Source organism: Chaetomium fimeti (genome assembly GCF_033439085.1).
Source record: "Chaetomium fimeti strain CBS 168.71 chromosome Unknown B0H64scaffold_1, whole genome shotgun sequence".
Lineage (NCBI taxonomy): Eukaryota > Fungi > Ascomycota > Sordariomycetes > Sordariales > Chaetomiaceae > Chaetomium > Chaetomium fimeti.
Window position 1 is genome coordinate 2,910,372 of NW_026944329.1, and position 19,789 is coordinate 2,930,160.

The window sequence follows — 19,789 nt, forward strand, 5'->3', positions numbered from 1 at the left end:
GGGTTGGGTATCTTTGTATATTTTTCTGGTTTCGTAATTCCAAACTTTTGTTCTTGTTCTCTGGCTTGCTACGATGGCTTGCCGCTGTGTGCGAACCTGAAGGGTTTCGTGTTCTGGCTCCAGCCATCCATCAACTGCTCTGCCACTTCACTTGCAACTGACCATATCAACGGCTGCGGTGGTGACGAACAAAGTGTGGCTGGTTTACACCGTTATGCGGCGTTTTGATAGTTTCTGCGCAACAACACCAAAGCGCTCTACTTTGCGACTTATCGAGAATACTCCAAAAGCGGCTCCATGGGCAAGGCCTGCAGCGCGTCGTGATACTCGTCGAGAACCCGCACCCCGGGATCGTCCTTGCGTACGATTCGAAAGTTAGTGTTTTCCCCGTCGCCGACATGTGCGTTTCTGCACAAGAGCAGCTGCTCCATCCGCCGCGGTCTCCCCACGCGTCCGCTGCAGGAAAAGTCCCCGTACGCAATAGCCTGGAGCGAGCGAATCCCCTGGGGGCCAAAAGCCCACTCGGCAAAGTCTTTGAACTCTGGCCGGATCCTAGCACGGAGGCCGGCATCATACTCATCAGCTGTGGTGTCATGGCCGCCCTCCACACCCCGTTCCGACTCTTCGCTCTCCTGCTCCAACGCCAGCTTCTGTTGTTCTTCAGACGACATCCGGAAGAAGCCCTTATTGATTTCATCCTCTTCCAGAACCAAGGACCAACCATAACCGGATTGGCGGATGTGGAGCACCTTTAACGAAGCATTGAAGGAAAAGGGCAGCAGGATTTCTTCCTTCAATTATGAAGATTAGCCATAATACCGCGGGTTCAGGGTGGAACTTTGCGTACGTACCAATTGATCCGGGGGACAGGACAGTCCGATGAAGTCGAGATCCAACTCAGCGAGTTGATGCTGCGAGGGATCCTCATATCCAATTTGGCTGATTCCCCACATACGCAGATCCAGGTCCAGCACATCGCCCTCAGGACAGGCCCACTCTGTCCATCGCCTATGATACCCCAATCTCTTGAGGGTTGCCCGGTGATGGTTGGCGCCGCTCCAAATCCCGAGGCTGGCATGGTGCCAGTATCCGACATAGGTCCTTCTCGAGGAATTCCAGTAGCTTACGAATAGTTCCTCGAGGCCGTCGAAAGCGTTGAGAAAGCGATTCAAAGTCACGGGGGCGTCGCGCTGGGTCACGGCGCGTGAGTCCCGGAGCTCGAGTGCTTTCAGCCTTATAGGGACGCCGAGATGGATGATTCCTTCGAGAAATCCGACCCAGTTCTTGCATTCCCGTAGTTTAAGGGACACGAGCGTGTCGAGATTGATCGTCCGTGCCATCCCATCACTAAGGGGCATTCCCGCAAGGGACAATTCGCGGATCGCTGAAAGGATAGGCTGCGGGGATTGCCTTGCCAACCCGAAGATGTTATTGGCACACCACTCGCGGGCTTCGAGCAAGTTCGTTTTCTTGAGCTCCATCATGTCTCGCTCGAGAGATCCCCAGCGGATGAAGTCCAACTCGAGACGTTGTAGCCGCCCCGAGTTGTTCTCAATAGCGAGGGACAAAGTATCGAGGTGACGGACTCCGGGGCCTCTCCAACGCAAACTCTGGAGCTTACACAATGCGGACAAATCGATGTCGGAATCCGGGGCACCGGGGGTTTGGCACCCCGGGTCGGTGGTAAGGGTCAAGGATCGCAGCGAAGGATTATTCAGCGAGATTGTTCCACGCGGCCCGAGAACGTCAGAGGGCACGCAAGCACCCAGATCCCAACTATGAGTGTCCAGGTTAGTGGGCTCCGTGCTGAAGGATGAGGGTGGTAGTGCCTAGGTACCTAAAGCCGAGCAACTGGTCATGTTGCAACCGCTCAAGGGCAAGCTTTGCCTGCTGAGCAAGATGGTGGAAGCGCTGTGGGTGCTTATCGCCGTCCTCCCCAGCTTCCGGACGACTACCGACGTGCAACTCGTCCTCGTCATCTATCTTGGACGGAGTCGGGCCGTCATCACCCTTTGCATCCTTGTGATGGGGGCATCGGTCCTTCAGGACGAGTCGGAAATCTGAGCGGAAGTGCAGCTGCCGGGCAAGCTGGAAACGCGCTTGCGGCAGGTCTCCAGCGTTGATCTGATGGAGTTGGCGCTCGGACAATGGCTTGATGATGGCTGACTCCCAGAGTGGTTCAGCAACGACAAAATAACACTTCTTGGACACCAAAGAAAGGGATTTTAGATCGGCCTTTTTCAGCTGTCGGTTGTGTACGTGTTAGCAGAGCGTGCGTCATAAGATATGAGGACCGAGACTGGATTGTAAACGGACCTGCTTGATGATACGAATGAAGAGTTCCGTTGGCAGGGTCTCCAACCCCTCAGCGGTGAACATGGTCACTCAATAATGCGTTGTTGCCAACTTGGGTAGGTCTAGTAACGAGGAGGTAACCTTGAAGGGGCTGCGAGCATTGGGAATTCGACGGTGTTCCGATGGGGCGGGCGGGGAAGGTTAGGTAGGCTGTGGGTGCTGTGGGTGCTGTGTGAGTGCGAGTTGTGTTTTTCCTTTTCCCTTCAGCATGTATGCCCGGAGGCAACCGCCAAGCAGCATTTAACAACACCTCTTGCTGCTCTCAGTGACCCAGTCCAGTCTCCACGTGATCCAACACGCACTGCTCCATCCAACCATTCTGCGATGTTTCACCGGCAGTTGATCCTGAGACAATCCAAGTTGTTCTGAGATCTTTATTGGACCTGCTGAGAAACACGGTATGCGGAAGGTTGCTTGCATTATCCAGTAGCAGCGACAGGGCTACAGGGCTCCCTTGTCTTGTGGCCTCTGCACCCATTTCAGCAGACATGAACCACCGACATGTTCACGACCTACACTTGGAGCGGAGCAGTCGAGCACCCGAATGGTCAAATGAGCGGAGCATGATCTTCATTTCCCTCCCCATCTCCCCCCCCATCCCATGCATCCACCACATCACATCCCCCTATTCACTCGGATCAACCCTCACAACGGCCCGCACTCCCACCCCCCTGCCCAACCGCCACATACAACAGCCCCGCATCCTCTGCCCTCCTCCCCAGCACAGCAACCGACACAAACCCGGTCCCCGTGCCACTCACATCCTCCACCACCACCCTCTTCGTCCCCGTCCCCGGAGAACCCGCCGGCCCAAACACCACCTCCACGACCCGATTCTCATACAACGCCGCCACATACGCCCTCCCCGCCCCGCTCCCGTCCCCATCCACCACCAGCGCGAAATCATCCACCGGCTGCTCCGAAGCCAGCACCTCGGCCGGACCGGTAGCGACGGCGTCGGAATCGACCGGGATGCGGCTCAGCGCCGACGCGGCGTGGTCCGCGCGGTAGACATACCCGGGGGCTGTCTGGATGCCGTTCACGCCGGTTAGGTTGGTCAGGGGGGTGGTGTAGGCGCCGGTGCGCACGTCCATCAGGTAGATGGCGGCGGCTAGCGTGTCGCTGAGGAGGATGCGGTTGGCGCCCCAGGAGGCGATGCCGTTGATGAAGCCTGCTGTGGGGAGGGCGGTTAGGAGGGAGACTATGGGAGGGGTGTCGTTGGGGGTGTTTTTGTTGTTGTTGGTGGTGGTGGTGGAGGCGGGGAATTGGAGGGTCCAGACTTTGGCGCTGCCCGGTTCGACTTGGTTGGGGGAGGGGATGTGGGCGCTGCCAAAGACGTAGGTTTCGCCGGCCGTTTGGGCGTGTGGGCGTTGCTGGTGGTGGGAGGCCATTGTTACCTGGGCGATGCCGGTTAGGTTGAAGGCGCCCGTGACGGAGACCAGGAGGACGCCTTCGCCTGTGGCGGGGTCGATTTGCCAGATTTCGGGGGCGTCGCCGCGGGTGGCGAGGATGAGCCCGTTGGGGCGGACGGCGAGGCTCTCAAACCATGACGCTGGCGCGATGGGGCCGGGGAGGGTGAAGACGGTTGTGGGAGTGGACAGAGCGAGGACTGGGATGGAGGAGGGGAGCAGGAGGAGGAGGCATGCCTTGATGCCTTGCCCGAGGTACATCATGATGAATGATGAAGAACAATATGTACCTGTATCAAATATCGAGGTTTAGGTAGCGGTCGACGGGTTCGATGAGACGAAGGGAAAAGAGAGGAGAGCGAGAATCAACATCCGAGCCTTGCCTCGCATTAAGATACCATTCTAGCCCCGGGAATTACCCGTGGGAACGAAATACGGGCGAACACATCAAGGTCCTATAGGTCGATGTCACCCAAATCAACCCATGGGTTGCTTGGCATACGTCTCGCCCAAACCCAACCTTTTTCGGGTTAGAAGGTACGTAGCAAGGGGTGACAAACGAGCGGTAAAAGTTGGCTCAGTTGACAGGCGAGTGGGGAGGTTGTTGAATGGAACTGCAATGTGATCTCATTGCCATGGAATGTAGGCAAAGATGAAGGCATCCGCCCAGGACAGAACAAAACTCTCAGGCTATTTCTCTCCAGGTACGCCAGAACCCGTTCCCTAGGTATTCTTCAGCCCTCTAGTACCCCGATGACATGCCAAAGAAAAAACCCAAATACACAAGACACCCTTCTAGGCGTATAGTTGGACGTAAATCTCACGCATCTTGGCGCACACGTCCTGTAAACGCTGAAACTGGGCCAGTTCCTCCTGGCAGTAGATGTGCATCGAGTCCTCCCACAGTAGTTTCTCGACGTCTCTGCCAAACGCATCGATGACCCAGCCGACGGGTCCCCACATCCGTACATACTTGCCCGCTTCGTTCGTCTGGACGAGGCCCCATTTCTCGTCCACGATGTGCGTGAAGTCGGGCTTGACGCCGCTATGGTGGAAGAACATGGTGTGGCCGTGGTGTTCTAGCTTTAGGTCCCCGAGGGTGTCGAGGAATGTCGAGTTGGTAAGAAAATCCTCTACAACGGTAGCGTCTGCCTCGTCTCGCTTCTCGTGGGGTAGGTTGGCCTTCTGGATGGCGGCTCTCACCGCACGGTAATCCTCTATAGGATCCATCTGTAGTAGGAACATACCCGTCCACTTGCCCCTAGCCGTCCGCCCATGTCCAGACAGTGGCTTCTTGACGTCATAATACCCCTTCTTAACACCAACCCCCGGCTTCATCCAGGCTGTTGGCTGCTTATACACCCCCTTCTGCCGTAGCGCTTCCAGCACCAGTGCGGCATGGAGAAAGGTCTCCTTGTCACCTTCCCCCGCGCTATGCTGGCTGAGCAAGGGATAATAGTGGTTGGGCCCGTTGTAGTTGTAGTAGGCGGCAAGGAGGAGGGTGTCGGCGTGGCGGGACTTGTCATACACTATTATCCCGCTCTCCGAGCTAGCACGCGAGGTGACTGGTGGGATGTCCATATCGCCAGCAACCTTGTAGAAGAGCGGCGAAGCGGTCGAGGTCCAGAAGTCAGGCCAAGTAATCAGGCCGGCCGAGGTGAACGGCTCGGACCCCTGGTTGAAGATCCGGTCTGGGTTGAGAACAGGGAGGCAGTCGGCATCGAGGAAGAGGACGTTTTGGAAGGAGGAAACAACAATCGAGAGCACCTTCCATTGAAAGCGTGTGAACTCCGGCACCTGTATACCAGCCCATGTATCATGTATGGACAGGCAGGTCGCATTGTATTGAGGCAGTGTCCTGGAGCACATTGAATCTACCCACGGCGCGGTTGAGTCGAGGTAGATCTGTATTGGCAACCGCGAGCCCGCCCGGCGTGTCGTTAGTACTAGCGAGATGGCCTGCCCGAAGTTGGCCACGCCAGCCGTGGTTACGATGCCGGCGGTATTGGCGTCGTAGGGAAGATGGCTGGCGAACTGAGCGAGCTGGTCGACAAATGCCGTATGTGATTCCCGGTACTTGGCTTCATCATCGCTGCCCAGCTTGACCAGGTCTGGGCGCTTGGCGTGGGTGTTGGGCTTCCAGTTGATGGCAGGATCCCAGTCTTTTATTTTTATACTGGGGGCCGTTATGCGCGTACTCTCGAGGCGGGCGAAGAACTCTACCCACCACTCGCTAGGCGGCGCATGGTTGCCGGAGTGGAGACTCGGGGCGCGCGCCGGGAGGTAGAAGTCGTCGTAGAAGTACAAGCGGTAGACGAGGTAGGCGGATGTGAACAGGAGAAGGACAGCAACGGAAAATCTAGCCTTCCCGATGCGGAGGAAGACTCGGCGCGGACGCAAGGTGAGGTGGCGGAGGAACGCCACTCCGCTCCGAGCTGTCGGGTCCCTGGGCACCGCCTGGCAGGGAGCTGTCGGAAGCGTCGGAAGCGCCGGCTGGGCAGCAAGTGGTGCTGCCATGTCGCGATTCGAATCTTGATGGAGTGGGCTTGTTACACATGGTTCCATCTTACAACTATCCGACTAGAAACTCCGACGGACGGACATATGGCTCACGCACACGACGGTCGGTAGTGTGGCAAGATGGCTGTTGAAGTGTTGATTGACTCGGTACTGATGTTTCGTTGAGGGTTAGCCCGCCAAGGAGGCCAAGGAGCTTAGTTGTCTTAAATCGTCTCAAAACAACGCCACAGAGCTGAGATGCTTCCCCAATCACAGCGAAGAACACGTAAAATTGGCCCCCAGGGGACGGCTCGTCGCTCATCTTACCTGACGAGAAGCTCCGGTTGGCACAGCTTGCGCGAACCGACTCTCAAAGGGGCTGTTGGTTCGAAGGTATCGCGCCCGGGCCAGAATTGTAACAACATCCGGACAGGTTGTCACCCAAAACGGGCGTGAACGCGCGGCCAACCGTCCTGTCCGTTTCGAACCCTTTTAATTGGATAACTAACGCAAAAAAAAGAAAGAATCAACCAGCCGCCTTCAGGCCGTCTGCCGAAGTACCTGGCAGTCACCGTATACCCTTAACACTCACCCCTCACACACTGCGTCTCCATTCCCCCGGCTCTATATTCAGACGCCGAACATAACATGCCATTAACCCTTCGATCATAGGATTCGGTATCCATGATCGTCTCTCTTACGAATACGGTCCGCTCGATCTCGAGACAGTCTAGTGTTGCTCTGCGGTCTCCACAACCCCAGAAGACACAAGTCCCTCCCCGAGTACCCAAATAATGAACGAGGCGAAGTGTGTGCGCCCCTCGCTACTTGTCCTAAAGGGTCTACCGATTGAGGGACGAGCTGACACTCACCGTTGTGATATATGGGTCCTTTGCTAGATTTTCCAGGTGAATATTGGGTCTTGACTATTTCTTAATACCATCAGTATCAAACTCTGGCGTCCAGTGCCGTTTATCTCCAGAAGCGCCTCCCTTCACCTAACACAAACCCATCAAAAATAAGCCTCATTGTCTAGATCCTATCCATTCCTATCCGTGACCCCCGATTTTGAACCCCAATGAAAGAAGAGAGAGAGAAAAGAAACACCAACGTAAATGTCATACAACTCTAGCCCTGAGTTCGGGGGTGGAACTCCCCTTTCTCCCCATAATATTACCCTCTTCTCTAAACGTGGATAGGAAGACCATACACCACCGGTCCCCAGCCAGCCGGATTACAAGATGACTGCCTGTCCAATACAAAAAGCAACCACACCATCATCCCCCGCCCCTTACGGGTTAGCGACATAACTCCTCGCCCTCTCCAGGTCCTCCAAGTCCTCATGCAACGGGGCGGTAGGATCGACCGGCTTCCTCGCCTTCTCCACGTCCGAGTCGGACGTCTCCTGCTCCTCCTCATCCCCGCCAAACGCGTACTTGCTGCGCCTGCGGATCGCGGCGCCATACCGCCAAAACAGAAACGGAATAGCGCAGCAGGCGAGGCTGAGAAAGGCCAGGAAGCTCGACGCCCACTGGTCGCCCATGCGGTCGTACATCTGCTCGGTGAAGAGCACGACGGCGGCGCCCCAGAAGGAGCGGATGAAGGTCTTGGCCGCCAGCGCCGACGCCGCCTGGTGCTGGTACGAGTCCACCAGGTAGTTGTTGGCCGAGTTGTACAGGAAGATGAAGCCGAACCCGACGGGCAGGCCCGCCAGGCAGGGGCCCACCCAGATCAGCCGCTCGTACGACGTCCACGCGAAGATGAAGAGCCCCGCGGGGATGAACCAGCAGCTGATCATCATGGGGATCAGGCGGGTCTCGGCTGGGGGGCGGCCGTTGTGCTTGGCGACGAGGGTGAGGTAGTGCTTGTTGACCATCGGGGCGCACGTGGCCGAGAGGATGACGCCGACGGCGATGGGGATGAACATGAGGCCGGTGGTGCCGGAGGAGTAGCCCTTGCGGGCCTCGAAGATGATGGGGTAGGCGACGAAGAACATGTACAGCAGGCCGTAGAGGACCGACATGTACAGGCTGACGAGGAAGACGATGAGCTCGCGGAAGAGGAGCTGGAAGGGGCGGATCAGGAAGACGCCGATGCGCTGCGAGAAGGGGCGCTGGTCGAGCTCGGCCTCGGTGACGTGGCCGTTGTCGCCGGTCTGCTTCCTCAGTTTTGCGGCGCGGCGGGCGAGGATCGTGGGCGCGTAGGTTTCGGGGACGGTGAAGGTGATGAGCACCCAGACGACGAAGGAGAGGATGAGTTGGATCCAGTACAGCCAACGCCAGCCAGCAGCGTCGGACAAGAAACCGCCGACGAGAGGACCAACTACATAAGTTAGCGTCCAGGCTACCATGCCAGAGTTGGTGGTAGAGACGTACTCGCAGGGCCAATGAAAGGAGCGGCAGAGAAGGCGGCCATGGGAACACCACGTTCCTCGTTGCGCCAGAGATCGGCAAGGGTGCCACCAACCAGCGTCATGGGTGCTGAAAACGCGATGCCGTCGATCAATCTACAAACGATGAGGGTGCCGATGTTCTTGGATACTGCACAGGGAATGATGAAAACGACGGCAATAAAGAGGGTAGACCCACTGGTAGGGTCAATGTCAGCTATCCAGAACTATTTCGCCCCTCTGGCCGTTGTTGGGGAAGAGAGTAAGGAGACCTACTAGATGATGCGTCTCCCGAAAACCTCAGAAAGAGGAGCGAAGATCATGGGACCTACCGGATATGTCAGCTCACCTGCCAGATATGACGAAAAAGCAGGTAAACAGAACTTACCAACACCGAAGCCAACGACGAATACGGAGATGGGCACAAGAGCAGCCTCATGGCTGACGTTGAAAGATTCGGAGACACCTGGCACATCCGAGGTGATCACACTGGAATTGAAGGCGACGACGAAACATGTGACGGCAACGACCATGGTGATGTACCACTTCCATGCTTTCGACCAGTTCTTGGGGTTTTCCGGATCCCCATCCGCAAAGGCCACCAGCTTGTAATCTTGTCGGGTCTCCCCGTCGGGGGCTTTGTCCGTCTTTTGCATGCTGGTTGAGATATGTAACAGTCGACTTCCGTGTGGTTCGATTTGTTTTCCCAGGTCCTCCCTCCTCCTTTTTTTGAAGAACGATTCGACAACGTTCAGGGTCGGATTCAAGGGCGGTCTAAATGATCGACAGTCGTGCGGCCTTGTCTTGAAGTATGCAGATCTCGATGGGTCCCAACTCCCAAAAAGAAAGCAAGGAGAATACGAAGTAGGATGTCGATTAGTTATGATGAACTATAAGGACAGAATGCAATACAAGCCCCGAATCCCACACCTCGTCTTCTCTTTTGACCATCTAGGGATCCGTGTAGTATTTATAGTCCATGGTCCATCTCCAACATGAAAAAGCGGACATTGTTCGGGCTCGGTCGGGGAATGGACCACTCAGGTTGGGATGGAAGTACAGTGGACTCAGTTAACCACGAGCAGTCGCGAGAAAAACGAGGCCGAATCTGGTCTATGTTTGCCCCAGGGATCTATCTATCTGGTCCGCTATAAGCTGCGGTTTGACCAATCCGCGTCTCAAATAGCTGGAGCTGTGAGCTGTTATCACCCCATCGCCGTCCAGGCAGTGGCAACGGTGGAGCCCCTGAAACATTCTGCATGCACAATCTTGACATCGACTGATCGCGTCAGGGGTAGTGGGAGTACCCGACCTTGGCAGCGTGACAGCGCCAAGAGCTTCCAGATCCATTCCTGGGATCGGCGCGAGGAATAAGTGGGCGGCAGAGTCGCTGGTTGGCTGTGCTGCTCGGCATCTCGCCGTCCATGAAAGCGCGAGACGTTGATGGGAAGTTGACGATAAAATACACGTGCTGGCCTCGCGAGCCGAGATCAAGCTTCTCGACAAACGAGATGAAGCGAGAGGGGCCGTCTTCGCGCGGTCGGTCACTAGACGCTGGCCTTTCAAGTCGATGCCTCAATAGTTCGAGTATCACACTCGGCAAGAAAGCCTTTTGATGTCGAGTCTTGAGAACGCGAACCATAAGAACTCCCGTCGGTTTCCACCTCGTCGTGTTGACGTACACCCACGGTAAACGTCGTCCAAAGGTCGGCCCACGCTCAAGGGAAAGGCAACTACGCGGGCCGATACCCCTGCGCATCCGGGCTTGCCCCGTTTTGCTATCGTTTCGGGCTTCTGTCTCCGCTAACCACGTTGTCTACCGGCTTGCCGAACAGCTTCCGTTTGGCCGTGCCGACATGAAGAATGAAATGTTAACGACCGCAACGATGAATTCTCGCTTATGACGTACCTAGTTATATAGCGGACCAGACCTGTCCCCCGGGTATAATCGGTGCCACTCATGCCTTCGGTTTCTCCTTGAAGCTCTGATTTGGCCTCCGCTAGGCCATAATCTATAGTAAAGACCCAAATGCAAACCGAGGTGTCGAGACGGGCAAACGGAATAAGAATATGCATCCCTTTAGGCCTGGATCGAAACCGTCTGCTTGTCTGCTCAGCTGGTGAAGAAATTGACTTGGCGAGCTGGTTGTGTGGGGTTCTCATGCACTCGCCAAATGGAGCAGAGCAGGGTCATCCTGGCGAGTGTTAAGCTTTCGGCCCGCAGCCAGCCTCTTCTCCTATGCAGGTGGTTTGACCGGGGTGTCCCAGGAGCATCTCTCCTCCAGTCGGTCAGGTCCGGTCTCCAGAGTGCCGTGAGGTTTGAAAATGGGCATGTCTGAACGTGTTTGGTAAAGTACCTAACTGACGGTCTGCAGCTACTAATCCATGGCGATTATTAACATTATAATCTATTGGGCGCTGTTCAAACGGGCCCAGATCCTTCTAAGCTACCTACCTAAGGTAGTTGCACCTTCTCGCGCTCACCCCTTCTCACCCCTTGAACCGCCCGCGGTTCAAGTCCGTACACCTGTGTGCCCCCGTCACGGCCATGTCATCCATCATCAATATCAGACCGAAGCTCTACTCCGGTTCTGGCGAGATGATGGCGCCCCCAGCCATGCGTCGAAGTGACCCATGTCGGTTACTGTCAGACTCGTCCGAGTCGTAGTCTGGTTCGTCACTGCTCGAGCTAGGGCTGCTCGGGCTGTCAGACCCGCCCAAGCCCGAATCGCCGCTCTCAGCCATAGACGAGATGGCCATGTCCGCGTCGTCGGTTGGCTCGAAGTCGGTTGGTCCGGGGTCGGTTGGTTCGGAGTCGGTTGACTTGGGGTTGGTCGAGTCGGGGCCGGTTGACTCGGGGTCGGTTGGGTCGGGGGTGATCAGCCCGGGGTCGATCAGCTCGGCGTCGGTAAGCCCCGCGTCGATCAGCTGAGGGTGGGGAACCTCAGGGTCCGGAAGGTCCGCCGGGTCTATCTCGTTCCGGAGCGGTGATGGCCGAAGCGGCGCGTAGCGTTCGTGGACTTCGCGCTGGAGGGCTTGGATCCGGAACTGCTGGAGCATGAGGCGCCTTTCTTGCGGGCTGTCCCACTGTGCAAGTCAGTACCAGACAGTTATAGGCCTCCAGGGCTACGAAAAAAGTGTGCCCTCCTTAGCATACTACTCACTGCGCTGGAATCCGGAACAGGGTAGCTGCTGGGCTCCTGAGGCTCCTGCTCGGACGTGCTTTCGAAGGTGAAGTTCATGTCCCTGTTGTCCGAGACGGATGTTGTCGTGTGGGTTGGCGTGAATAAGACGAAGGTACGCTCTGGTGGTGGGTTGAGAAGAAGTTGGGTCAGGAGGAGGTCGTCGTGGCTGGCAAACTCTCCAAAATCGCTGTGGAGGGGGAGTATTTGATACTAGCGGACAATGGAGTCTTTAGGTGATCAGTGGAGTAGCTTCCATGTTAGAAGAGAGTTAGCTGCTCAGGTTTTCGAAAGGTGAAAGTGGAGGACAGGACTCGTATGTGACCCGATGCGTACCTTGGGAAGTCAGGCCTCTGCGCTCTTGCATAGGCATGTCTGGGGTCAATGTCATTACGCTCAGATCCCTCCTGCTCTCCACATATTTCGGCGAGCTGGGCAGGCGCGTGCACACTCTTTACACTCGCCTTGCTGGCATACCTTCCGTCAACCTTACCCAAGGCAGGCAGTGGAAAACGTAACTCTGACACCTGACTCGGACATCACTCAGGTTCATCCGCTGGACTTCCCTACGCCACAAAGTCGTCATTCAAGGAGGTAAACAAACAAACGACTTGCTGTTTGCCACAAGAGCGGCTATGGCTCAGTTAGACCTCCGGGCGTCGACGTTTCATCCCAATCATCATGTAGATAGTTCAGACGGCACTAGTATGTTAAGGAGCGCACGTCATTTGCCAAACCCAACCGCAATGCCGTAAAACATCCGTCCCTTGCCGGTCGTTATACACATGCTTACCCATATCGATCACATTTCGCCTCACGGACAGAGGCAACCTGCGGCCGTAGACGCAGGCCGCATCGATTTCTACGTTCAAAAATCTATGCACGTTTGTCTTCGGATATACGTCAGGCAAGAATGATCGGAAACGTGAAGGAAGCTGCAAGCATCGTGATGGGTCATCGTCCTGATGTCGGAAGCTGCGGCCGAGTGGCCTCGCCCTTGTCGTCATCCTATATTCTACCTACACAGTAAGTGGCGGAAATTTAGCGAGTTTGAGTCACTGGGACAAAAAAATGACAGGCTTGATTCATGGCCGTTGCCAATTTCTGTGTTGACCGGCTGACAGCCACTGATTTGTGCGGCCTCGGGGAACAGACGCGTGGAACCGAGAGATCATTCCGCTGTACATCCGTAAATAATATACTTGTGGCTCAATTCGTTAACACATGATGGTGACCTCAAGGGAGTTAATATTGCTTGGACCCGACGTCAGTGAGGCTCGTGATGATAAAATGATCGCCGTATGCTACTCCGAAATGAGGAAAGGAAAACGGGAAACGCACCCGGCCTGTGGAGAGCGCGCCCAGGCCCTTGGCTCCCGCCATTGTATCTTATCAACACGTGACACTCACTCTTGGTTACGGTATTTCCAAAGCTGTTCCGCCGCGACGCGTCGTTCTGTCACCTCAATACGAAGTCTGCCGCCAACATCAGCTTTATCCCGTCGATAGTCGTGGTACCGGCCTCGTCTCGGAAACATGCCGCGCCACGTTGACCAGGACGTGCATACGTCTTTCGTTGAATTTCGCGCTGCTGGTGAGTCTTCCTATCTACCTGTTCCCAGGTAGTAACCCCGTTCCCGTATTGACAGTATGTTACCCATCGCGCTGAGTATCCTGGAGGCTGACCTCTGTTCGTCCCCACATGCATAGATGACCAGAAATGCGTTTCCGTGCAGTGCCTTTTTTGCCAGCAGGTCAGAGCGAAGAACACGACCCGCCAGAAGCAGCACCTCCTCCAGTGCGCTCCCTACCTCCAAGCCCACCCCGACGTCGCTCTCCAAGCTTCGGCCGCATCGGCGGCAGCAGCAGCAGCAGCAGCCGCAGCTCCCGCTCCCGGGCCACAGGGACATGCACCTCCTCCGCCCCCTCCACACCCGGCAGCCCACGATGCACAACAACATCCACAACACCCCCAACATCCACCGCACCCGCCCCCCATCCCCCCCATCCCGCCCGTTGTCCCTTCGTACGGTCACGATGAGGTCGCGAGCGATCACACCAACTTGAGCTTCATGCCCAATCCCCGGATCAATGGTTCACCTAGCCATAGCCGCCCGTCACTCGGGGTCGAGGGGACACCAGCAGCCAAAAAGCAAAAGACGAAGCAGTCTCCGGCTTCAAACCTACCGGAGATCCCCCTTCGCGACGTCCACGCAGCCTTTGTCGAGTTCCGGGCCAAGGAGGATGACAAGTGCATGTCCGCTAGATGCATCTACTGCAACCAAGTCCGCGCTAAGAACACGTCGAGGCAGCGAGAGCATCTGACGACGTGCCTTGGCTACCAGGCAGTGCTGAAAGATAAGATCCCGGCCAACAACCTCCGCCACCAGTTCGACGAGGATGACGTTGCGAGCTCGCTGGCACTGCCCGCACCCGCTCTCGATCTCGACTTTCGAATGAGCATCAAAGTCAAGCCAAAGCTCAATGTGGGCCCCGGCCCGGCCGGTCGGCAGAGCTGGATATCGTGTACCGGTGGGCTGTGGGCCGGAAGCTGGGGGAAGGGCGTGCTTTTGGTGAGTAGTCGTCGCGCATGTCCCCCTGTCCTACCCTCCACATCGAGTCTAACACCAGCAATCCTATAGCCGAGTGGACAAGATATACAAACGACTGTCAAGGACACCGCCATGCGCATAGACGCCCGGTACCTGATGCAGACCAACGACGAGCACCCCGCGCTGATCATCTGCAAGGTCACCGGATGGCTGACCGGTGAACGGGACGTCATGGAGAGGTTGCAAGACCCTGTCGCCGCCGATAATGTCGCCGCCCACCGGTACCGGCTCCGCGTCACCATGGAGCTCGAGACGGGTGACGAGCGCTACCAGGAGATAAACACGGGCACCTGGCTCGGCAGCGGTTGCCGCCGGGGTGCCGAGATTGTGTACGATGCTTACCGTCTCGGCTGAACGGTGCGGTGAGGTCGGCCTCCAATTGTAAACCATGGGAGGATCCATCTCGTTACATCGGTCCGCTTATCCTCTTCCCTTTGCCATACTATTGGGGTTCCGAAACTGTAATCTCTATTTTTTTAGGAGTTCGGCGTGAAATGGATGGGAGGGCTTCTTTTCGAAAAGGCGGTCTATAGTTGCTAATCCACCATCCCCTCGCATCAAGTTCTCAATGGTCGTCTCCACGCAGATGTGTTTCGAGCCCATTCATGCTTCCTCAGGCTAACGACGGCAGACGACGTCGCCTGCAACCCCTTGGCCATGTCCCACTCCGACAAGTAGGGAACGAACCCAACAAGCAACCACCCCCCCTTCCACCACCCACCAAAGCCCCCACCTAATAAAACCCAAACACCTCACCTCCACACTCTCGCAATTCCCAACGAAGCCCCCCCCCCCCCAAGGAACCTCCACCTCACAATCCAGCGCCCGCCTCACCCCCGCACCCCACCTCGCCGTCAAAGCACTTGGCGAGCACCAACCTCGCACAGTGTCTGCCGGTCGGTACGCTGCACACCAGCCCCGGCTTTTCTTTTTTTTCTTGTTTTTCTTTTCGCCACCCGGCTCCTCTTTTTGTGTCTGTGCCTGTTGCCTATGCCTGCTATGTGTCTGTGTCTGCGCTGCCGGGCTTCCATGACCGTCCACGACCCCCTGCCGCCTGCCGCCTGCCGCCTGCCGGCCTGTCTTGACGTGCGTGATCGATCGATGCTGCGACGAGGTCGCTGTCGGTCGGGGACGGTGCTGCCGTCGGCGAGCGCGAGGGGGGGGGGGGGGGGGGGGGGGGGGGGTGGATTGTGGTGAGTGATGGGTCGCCAGAGCTGTGGTTGGGGTGGTGGGTGGGCGTTGGTTGGTTTGGTGTGTTATGGGGGTGTGTTATGGGGGTGTGGTGGGGTGTGTTGGGGCAGGGGGTGGGGGGAGGAAGGGGAAGTGATGTGGGTGGTATTTGCGTTGATGATCTGCCAGCGGCGCTTCATCATCTCTCCTCAGCCTCTGGCCGCGTTCGGGAACTGCTCCCGCGGTGGGATTACGGCGCTTGTTGTATGACTGGTCGACGTGCGCTCGGCGGAGTGGGCCCCGGGAGCTGGTGTTGTTCTGTGAGATACTGTGCTAGTGGGCGGGGCCGCGGCGGATTTGGTGGCCGAAGATGATCGCTTGGGAGGCGCCCGTGCTGGAATGTTTCCGGTATATCAGAAAGCGGTCCCGGTTTACAGTGTACCTGCACATGCGAGGCCTTACACGTCCTTGAGGAGATGCGCACACTCCGGGTAGTAATTGTTGTGAGCCGGTCTTCCTCCCTTGAGACGTCCGTCACGGTCACAGTCACGGTGACCATGGGTCGCTCGTTGGTCACTTTATTGCTTTATTCGTCACTTGTCAGATGGACGTGGCACAAAACGAACCCCCTCTACAAAAGAAAATAACCCCGGCAGTCTGCCTTACCGCCCGACGTGAACGGGAGTTGGCGGGCTTCGGTCTCCGGGGTCGTCGCAATATGTAATTGATGGTGGTGATCAGGTCACGGCCCATTATTTTGGTATCTTCTCTTCCGGTCCGCTTCTGAGGCCCTGTATCTATCTTAGTGTGGCTGTTCTGATGCCGAAAGCATGGTGATTACTTCGTAGAGGCGTTCGATCCACGCCAGCTTCGTTATTCGTGCTTGTTGAGGAATCGGAAGCGAAGGCTGGACCGCGGGGTGTTGCAACCTACCCCGCTTCGCTCTTCAGCATGCTTCGCTGGCAGTGTTAACTGGTAATGGCTGGTACATGTACGTTCATGATCACAGTGTGATTGGCGCCACCGGCTCATCAGCAGCTCAGCCCATTGGAGCATGTAGGTCTCAGCCATCCCCATCACATGCTAGGAATCAGTACCGTTGATGGGTTCGCCTCCCATTCGAGATTCTGAGGAGGCCTGGATGGGAGAATAGAGCGGTGGCATGCATCTCCGGGTTGGGCAATTATCATTCCGCATGTTGGCTTGACATTTTCGAGCTGCGATATCGAACGCTGTATGAAGGGCGTGCAGCTAGTAACTACGGGGAGCAAGTTGGAGATTGCGATCCTCGCTCACTCTCTTTCAAGGCCGTGCGGTCCGATGCTTGGCCTGCAATGTCGCTAACTATGTATAGCGCGCCGACTAACGCCCGAACATTCGGGGCACGGGTGGTTGGCGCCAGTGCTGTGTTGTGATATGCCGGCACCAGCGTCCGTTTTGGGATCATTTTGGGGAGCGGGGCTGGCACAAACCGAGGATCGACAAACGAACCAGCGAGACATTTGGGGTAGAAGCTGCCGGGAGCTCCCGAGAGGTCTCATCGCGGCTTGAATCGTTCTAGAAGAGCTACACGGGAGATGTCTGGCGGACGAAATGGTCGAAACAACCTCGCTGCCCTAGTAAAATCCAGCCGGACGTTGCAAGAGAGTTAACGAGCCCCGATCTCGGTATGTCTTGGGTGCAGGACCATGCCGGGCCGGCTGCAGTGCAACCGAGCCAACAAATCGGTACGGTTGCCTATTTGTTGAATTTGGCGAACCAGGAGATCGCGAGGGAGCCGGCATTCGTTGACACGCCGCCTCAACAGACATCGGAAACGCAGCAACGCGATTGACCTGGGACGCCATCCTTTCCCGTTTGCAAAGCAAGAACACAACCAAGACAGCAGGGTTCCAAACGACGTTGAATTAGTCTCGGAGCTTGTGCTCGGGCGCTTGGCGATCGACGACACCCCAGGCGGTTCGCGGACTCCTCCGCTCCACAGTGGGGACATGAGGTCTCCGAACGGCGGTCAAAAGTCGGCTTCCTCTCAGACACGTTGTCTCAGGAACAGAAGCGCCATTGCCGCTAGACTAACGGATCCACCAATTTGGAAACGCGGCATACAGGTCGGTAATTGGTGTACATGGAGGCACCAGAACTTGTATGCGCATAGTATGAAGCAGCTTGAGGCCTTGAGCGTCAAGAAGGGCCATGGCATCGGCGCATCGCCATGATCACCATCAAAGTCGTCGCCCATTCAAGCAAACGGGGACTTCGGGGGCATCCTTGGACCGGTTGACTGGCGCCGGAGTTGCAGGCTTGCAATCGCGTGGCGGCTGACTAGAAGAGCGGCCGGGGTGGAAGGAGCGGAAGGAGGGGGTTTTGCAGAATTATTTGTCTGCTCCAAAACTCCCATTGGCGAGAACCCGTTTTGTGCTGGTCGTGTCCCACCGCTCCGTCCGTACTTGTACTTCGTACCGTCGCTCTTTCTCTTTTTGGGACCCTGGGGTGTGCCGTCGGGGGCTTGAAAATTCAATTCTTTCCAGATCCAGCCTCAAAGTTTTCCGAGAGCAGAAACCTCCCAGGTTATCCAAGCTGTTTGAGTAAGTGGCACATCCCGGCTCGGCTCTCGGCGGCACCCCTTCATCGGCGCTTTCAACCCTTGCGAATCGTCCTTCGCTTGAGAAATTCAAACGCAGGTCTTCGTCGGTTGGGGTTTCCTCCCTCGGCGCGTCGTCACACTGCTGTGTGGTCCCCGGCGAGGTCCCCCTTGAGACCTGTCGAGTCCCAACTTCGCACGGTTGTTAGGTCTCAGCCAGCCGTCAGTGCTCGGCAGTCGCAGTTGATGGTTGCCGGAGATGCGGCAACCAGGGAGCAGCTCGCGATTCATGCGCTCGGAATTCCACCCGCTCGGCCGTCGGGGAAGCCAGCGCACTGAAAAGGTTGCCGAATACAACCGCCACCGTCGCCTGAATCCAGAAAATCCGAGCAATCACGTCGAGAAGGGCGGGAGGGATGGTGGGACAACATGCACCTGGTCCAGGTGTCGCTCCCACATTCGAGGCAGCGCCATCTCGCCGGTTTGACAGGGTACACAAATCCGGTGCGTGGCTGGTCACTGTCTCAGCGTGTCCTTCAGGGACCCAGCCATCCAGACCTGCCATTGATCGCTGAAAACTCCTGTCCTGAATCCATCTCAGTCCAGCGCCGCGCAGGTGCGGTCTTGGCTACCCTCGCCCCCCCAGTTGCCCCCCTGGTCCGCATGTCGCACTGGACGCCTGCAATCCCGCGTTTTGAGCCGGGACGTGGGAGGGGACGCTGCAGAGGAACTCGGTTATGTGCCCCAAACCGGACAGACCAGTCTGGCCCAGGAGAAGATCACCGTCGCCTGCCTCTTCCGCTCTGAGACGGCGACACGAAGCGTTCTCCTGCAGCTTCCCGGTCGACATCCAAGACCCAACATCCACCACGAGAAACAGCAGGCCAACCATGCAGACAGAGGGACCGGTAGCCTTGCTGGCCTGGAGGCCCTTTTCCGGCAAAGGCCCCAAGCCTCCATTCCCGCAGTGCAGGGAAGCTCGGCCATGTCGGACGTTGCAGTCGAGGTCGATCCCGAGTGACCTTCGCGTTCGAGGCACAGGATTACGATCTCCATCGACCGAGGAAAGGTGCAAAGCTTGCAGCTTTATCTCGATCAATGTCACATTGCACCGACTGTTGGCGCTGTCATAAACTTCACACTAAGAGGCCAGGGGTCATCGTCAGCTGGGTATGCCACCCGGGAGCCTCACGAAGGTCCCAAGAACCAAGCCAGAACTCGGATTGGCGAGCATTTCTCATTTGACAAAGGCCGCTTTTATTGGTGGGTTGGTCGCCGTGATCCAAGACCAATGGCAGTGGGCGGGAACCACTTGAATGACACTGCATTGCATCCATCCTCTGCAGTGCAGAGGAGACGGAGGGGATGTGCGGCGTACCAGTGTGCTTGGCTCCTCGCAGGGAGCGTTCAGCATGTACATAGTGGACTGTTCCCCCCCTACCCGTAGCCAAGCGGCCCAAGCCCAACCAGCGAAGCGGAGGTGCAGAACCTGGCTGAATCCCGCTACTACCAGGCCTGGTGGTGCCACAAAGATACCGTCACACACGTTGGCAATGAAGGTCGAGAAAGAGAGAGCTGCTCAGCCGCATTAG

At 56.9% G+C, this 19,789-nt stretch overlaps 6 protein-coding genes across 6 annotated transcripts; 1 reads left to right on the forward strand and 5 right to left on the reverse strand.

Moving 5' to 3' along the window:
• Positions 1–160: 160 nt before the first annotated feature.
• On the reverse strand, positions 161–2,584 carry B0H64DRAFT_21776 (uncharacterized protein). Its single transcript, XM_062799529.1, has 4 exons — positions 2,317–2,584; positions 1,838–2,244; positions 852–1,776; positions 161–791 (listed from the first exon to the last, which is right to left on the reverse strand). The coding sequence occupies exons 1-4, from the start codon at positions 2,377–2,379 to the stop codon at positions 270–272; spliced, it is 1,917 nt and encodes a 638-aa protein (XP_062664239.1). The 5' UTR covers positions 2,380–2,584; the 3' UTR covers positions 161–269.
• Positions 2,585–2,946: 362 nt separating this feature from the next.
• Positions 2,947–4,180, reverse strand: B0H64DRAFT_381626 (uncharacterized protein). Its single transcript, XM_062802819.1, has one exon. It carries the CDS (start codon positions 4,026–4,028, stop codon positions 2,994–2,996), a length of 1,035 nt encoding a protein of 344 aa, XP_062664240.1. The 5' UTR covers positions 4,029–4,180; the 3' UTR covers positions 2,947–2,993.
• A 99-nt stretch (positions 4,181–4,279) lies between these two features.
• Positions 4,280–5,852, reverse strand: B0H64DRAFT_381628 (mannosyltransferase putative-domain-containing protein). The gene has a single exon (XM_062802820.1). The coding sequence runs from the start codon at positions 5,631–5,633 to the stop codon at positions 4,560–4,562; it is 1,074 nt and encodes a 357-aa protein (XP_062664241.1). The 5' UTR covers positions 5,634–5,852; the 3' UTR covers positions 4,280–4,559.
• Positions 5,853–7,554: 1,702 nt separating this feature from the next.
• Positions 7,555–9,308, reverse strand: B0H64DRAFT_449121 (major facilitator superfamily domain-containing protein; the record flags this gene model as incomplete). Its single annotated transcript, XM_062807074.1, has 4 exons — positions 7,555–8,585; positions 8,639–8,850; positions 8,929–8,980; positions 9,041–9,308. 4 exons carry the CDS (start codon positions 9,306–9,308, stop codon positions 7,555–7,557), a joined length of 1,563 nt encoding a protein of 520 aa, XP_062664242.1.
• A 1,726-nt stretch (positions 9,309–11,034) lies between these two features.
• On the reverse strand, positions 11,035–12,261 carry B0H64DRAFT_21811 (uncharacterized protein). Its single transcript, XM_062799534.1, has 3 exons — positions 12,171–12,261; positions 11,817–12,086; positions 11,035–11,739 (listed from the first exon to the last, which is right to left on the reverse strand). Exons 2-3 carry the CDS (start codon positions 11,892–11,894, stop codon positions 11,233–11,235), a joined length of 585 nt encoding a protein of 194 aa, XP_062664243.1. The 5' UTR covers positions 11,895–12,086; positions 12,171–12,261; the 3' UTR covers positions 11,035–11,232.
• Positions 12,262–13,106: 845 nt separating this feature from the next.
• Positions 13,107–15,050, forward strand: B0H64DRAFT_21815 (uncharacterized protein). The gene is made up of 3 exons (XM_062799535.1): positions 13,107–13,428; positions 13,545–14,407; positions 14,477–15,050. The coding sequence occupies exons 1-3, from the start codon at positions 13,371–13,373 to the stop codon at positions 14,798–14,800; spliced, it is 1,245 nt and encodes a 414-aa protein (XP_062664244.1). The 5' UTR covers positions 13,107–13,370; the 3' UTR covers positions 14,801–15,050.
• Positions 15,051–19,789: the final 4,739 nt, after the last annotated feature.

Coding starts and splice junctions, on each gene's coding strand:
- B0H64DRAFT_21776 (XM_062799529.1), bottom strand. CDS start 2,379: ATGTTCACCGCTGAGGGGTTGGAGACCCTGCCAACGGAACTCTTCATT. Junction 2,245..2,316: donor TCATTCGTATCATCAAGCAG/GTCCGTTTACAA, acceptor CACAACCGACAG/CTGAAAAAGGCCGATCTAAA. Junction 792..851: donor CCTGTCCCCCGGATCAATTG/GTACGTACGCAA, acceptor TCATAATTGAAG/GAAGAAATCCTGCTGCCCTT.
- B0H64DRAFT_381626 (XM_062802819.1), bottom strand. CDS start 4,028: ATGATGTACCTCGGGCAAGGCATCAAGGCATGCCTCCTCCTCCTGCTC.
- B0H64DRAFT_381628 (XM_062802820.1), bottom strand. CDS start 5,633: ATGTGCTCCAGGACACTGCCTCAATACAATGCGACCTGCCTGTCCATA.
- B0H64DRAFT_21811 (XM_062799534.1), bottom strand. CDS start 11,894: ATGAACTTCACCTTCGAAAGCACGTCCGAGCAGGAGCCTCAGGAGCCC. Junction 11,740..11,816: donor CTGTTCCGGATTCCAGCGCA/GTGAGTAGTATG, acceptor TGACTTGCACAG/TGGGACAGCCCGCAAGAAAG.
- B0H64DRAFT_21815 (XM_062799535.1), top strand. CDS start 13,371: ATGCCGCGCCACGTTGACCAGGACGTGCATACGTCTTTCGTTGAATTT. Junction 13,429..13,544: donor CGTTGAATTTCGCGCTGCTG/GTGAGTCTTCCT, acceptor CCACATGCATAG/ATGACCAGAAATGCGTTTCC. Junction 14,408..14,476: donor GGGGGAAGGGCGTGCTTTTG/GTGAGTAGTCGT, acceptor GCAATCCTATAG/CCGAGTGGACAAGATATACA.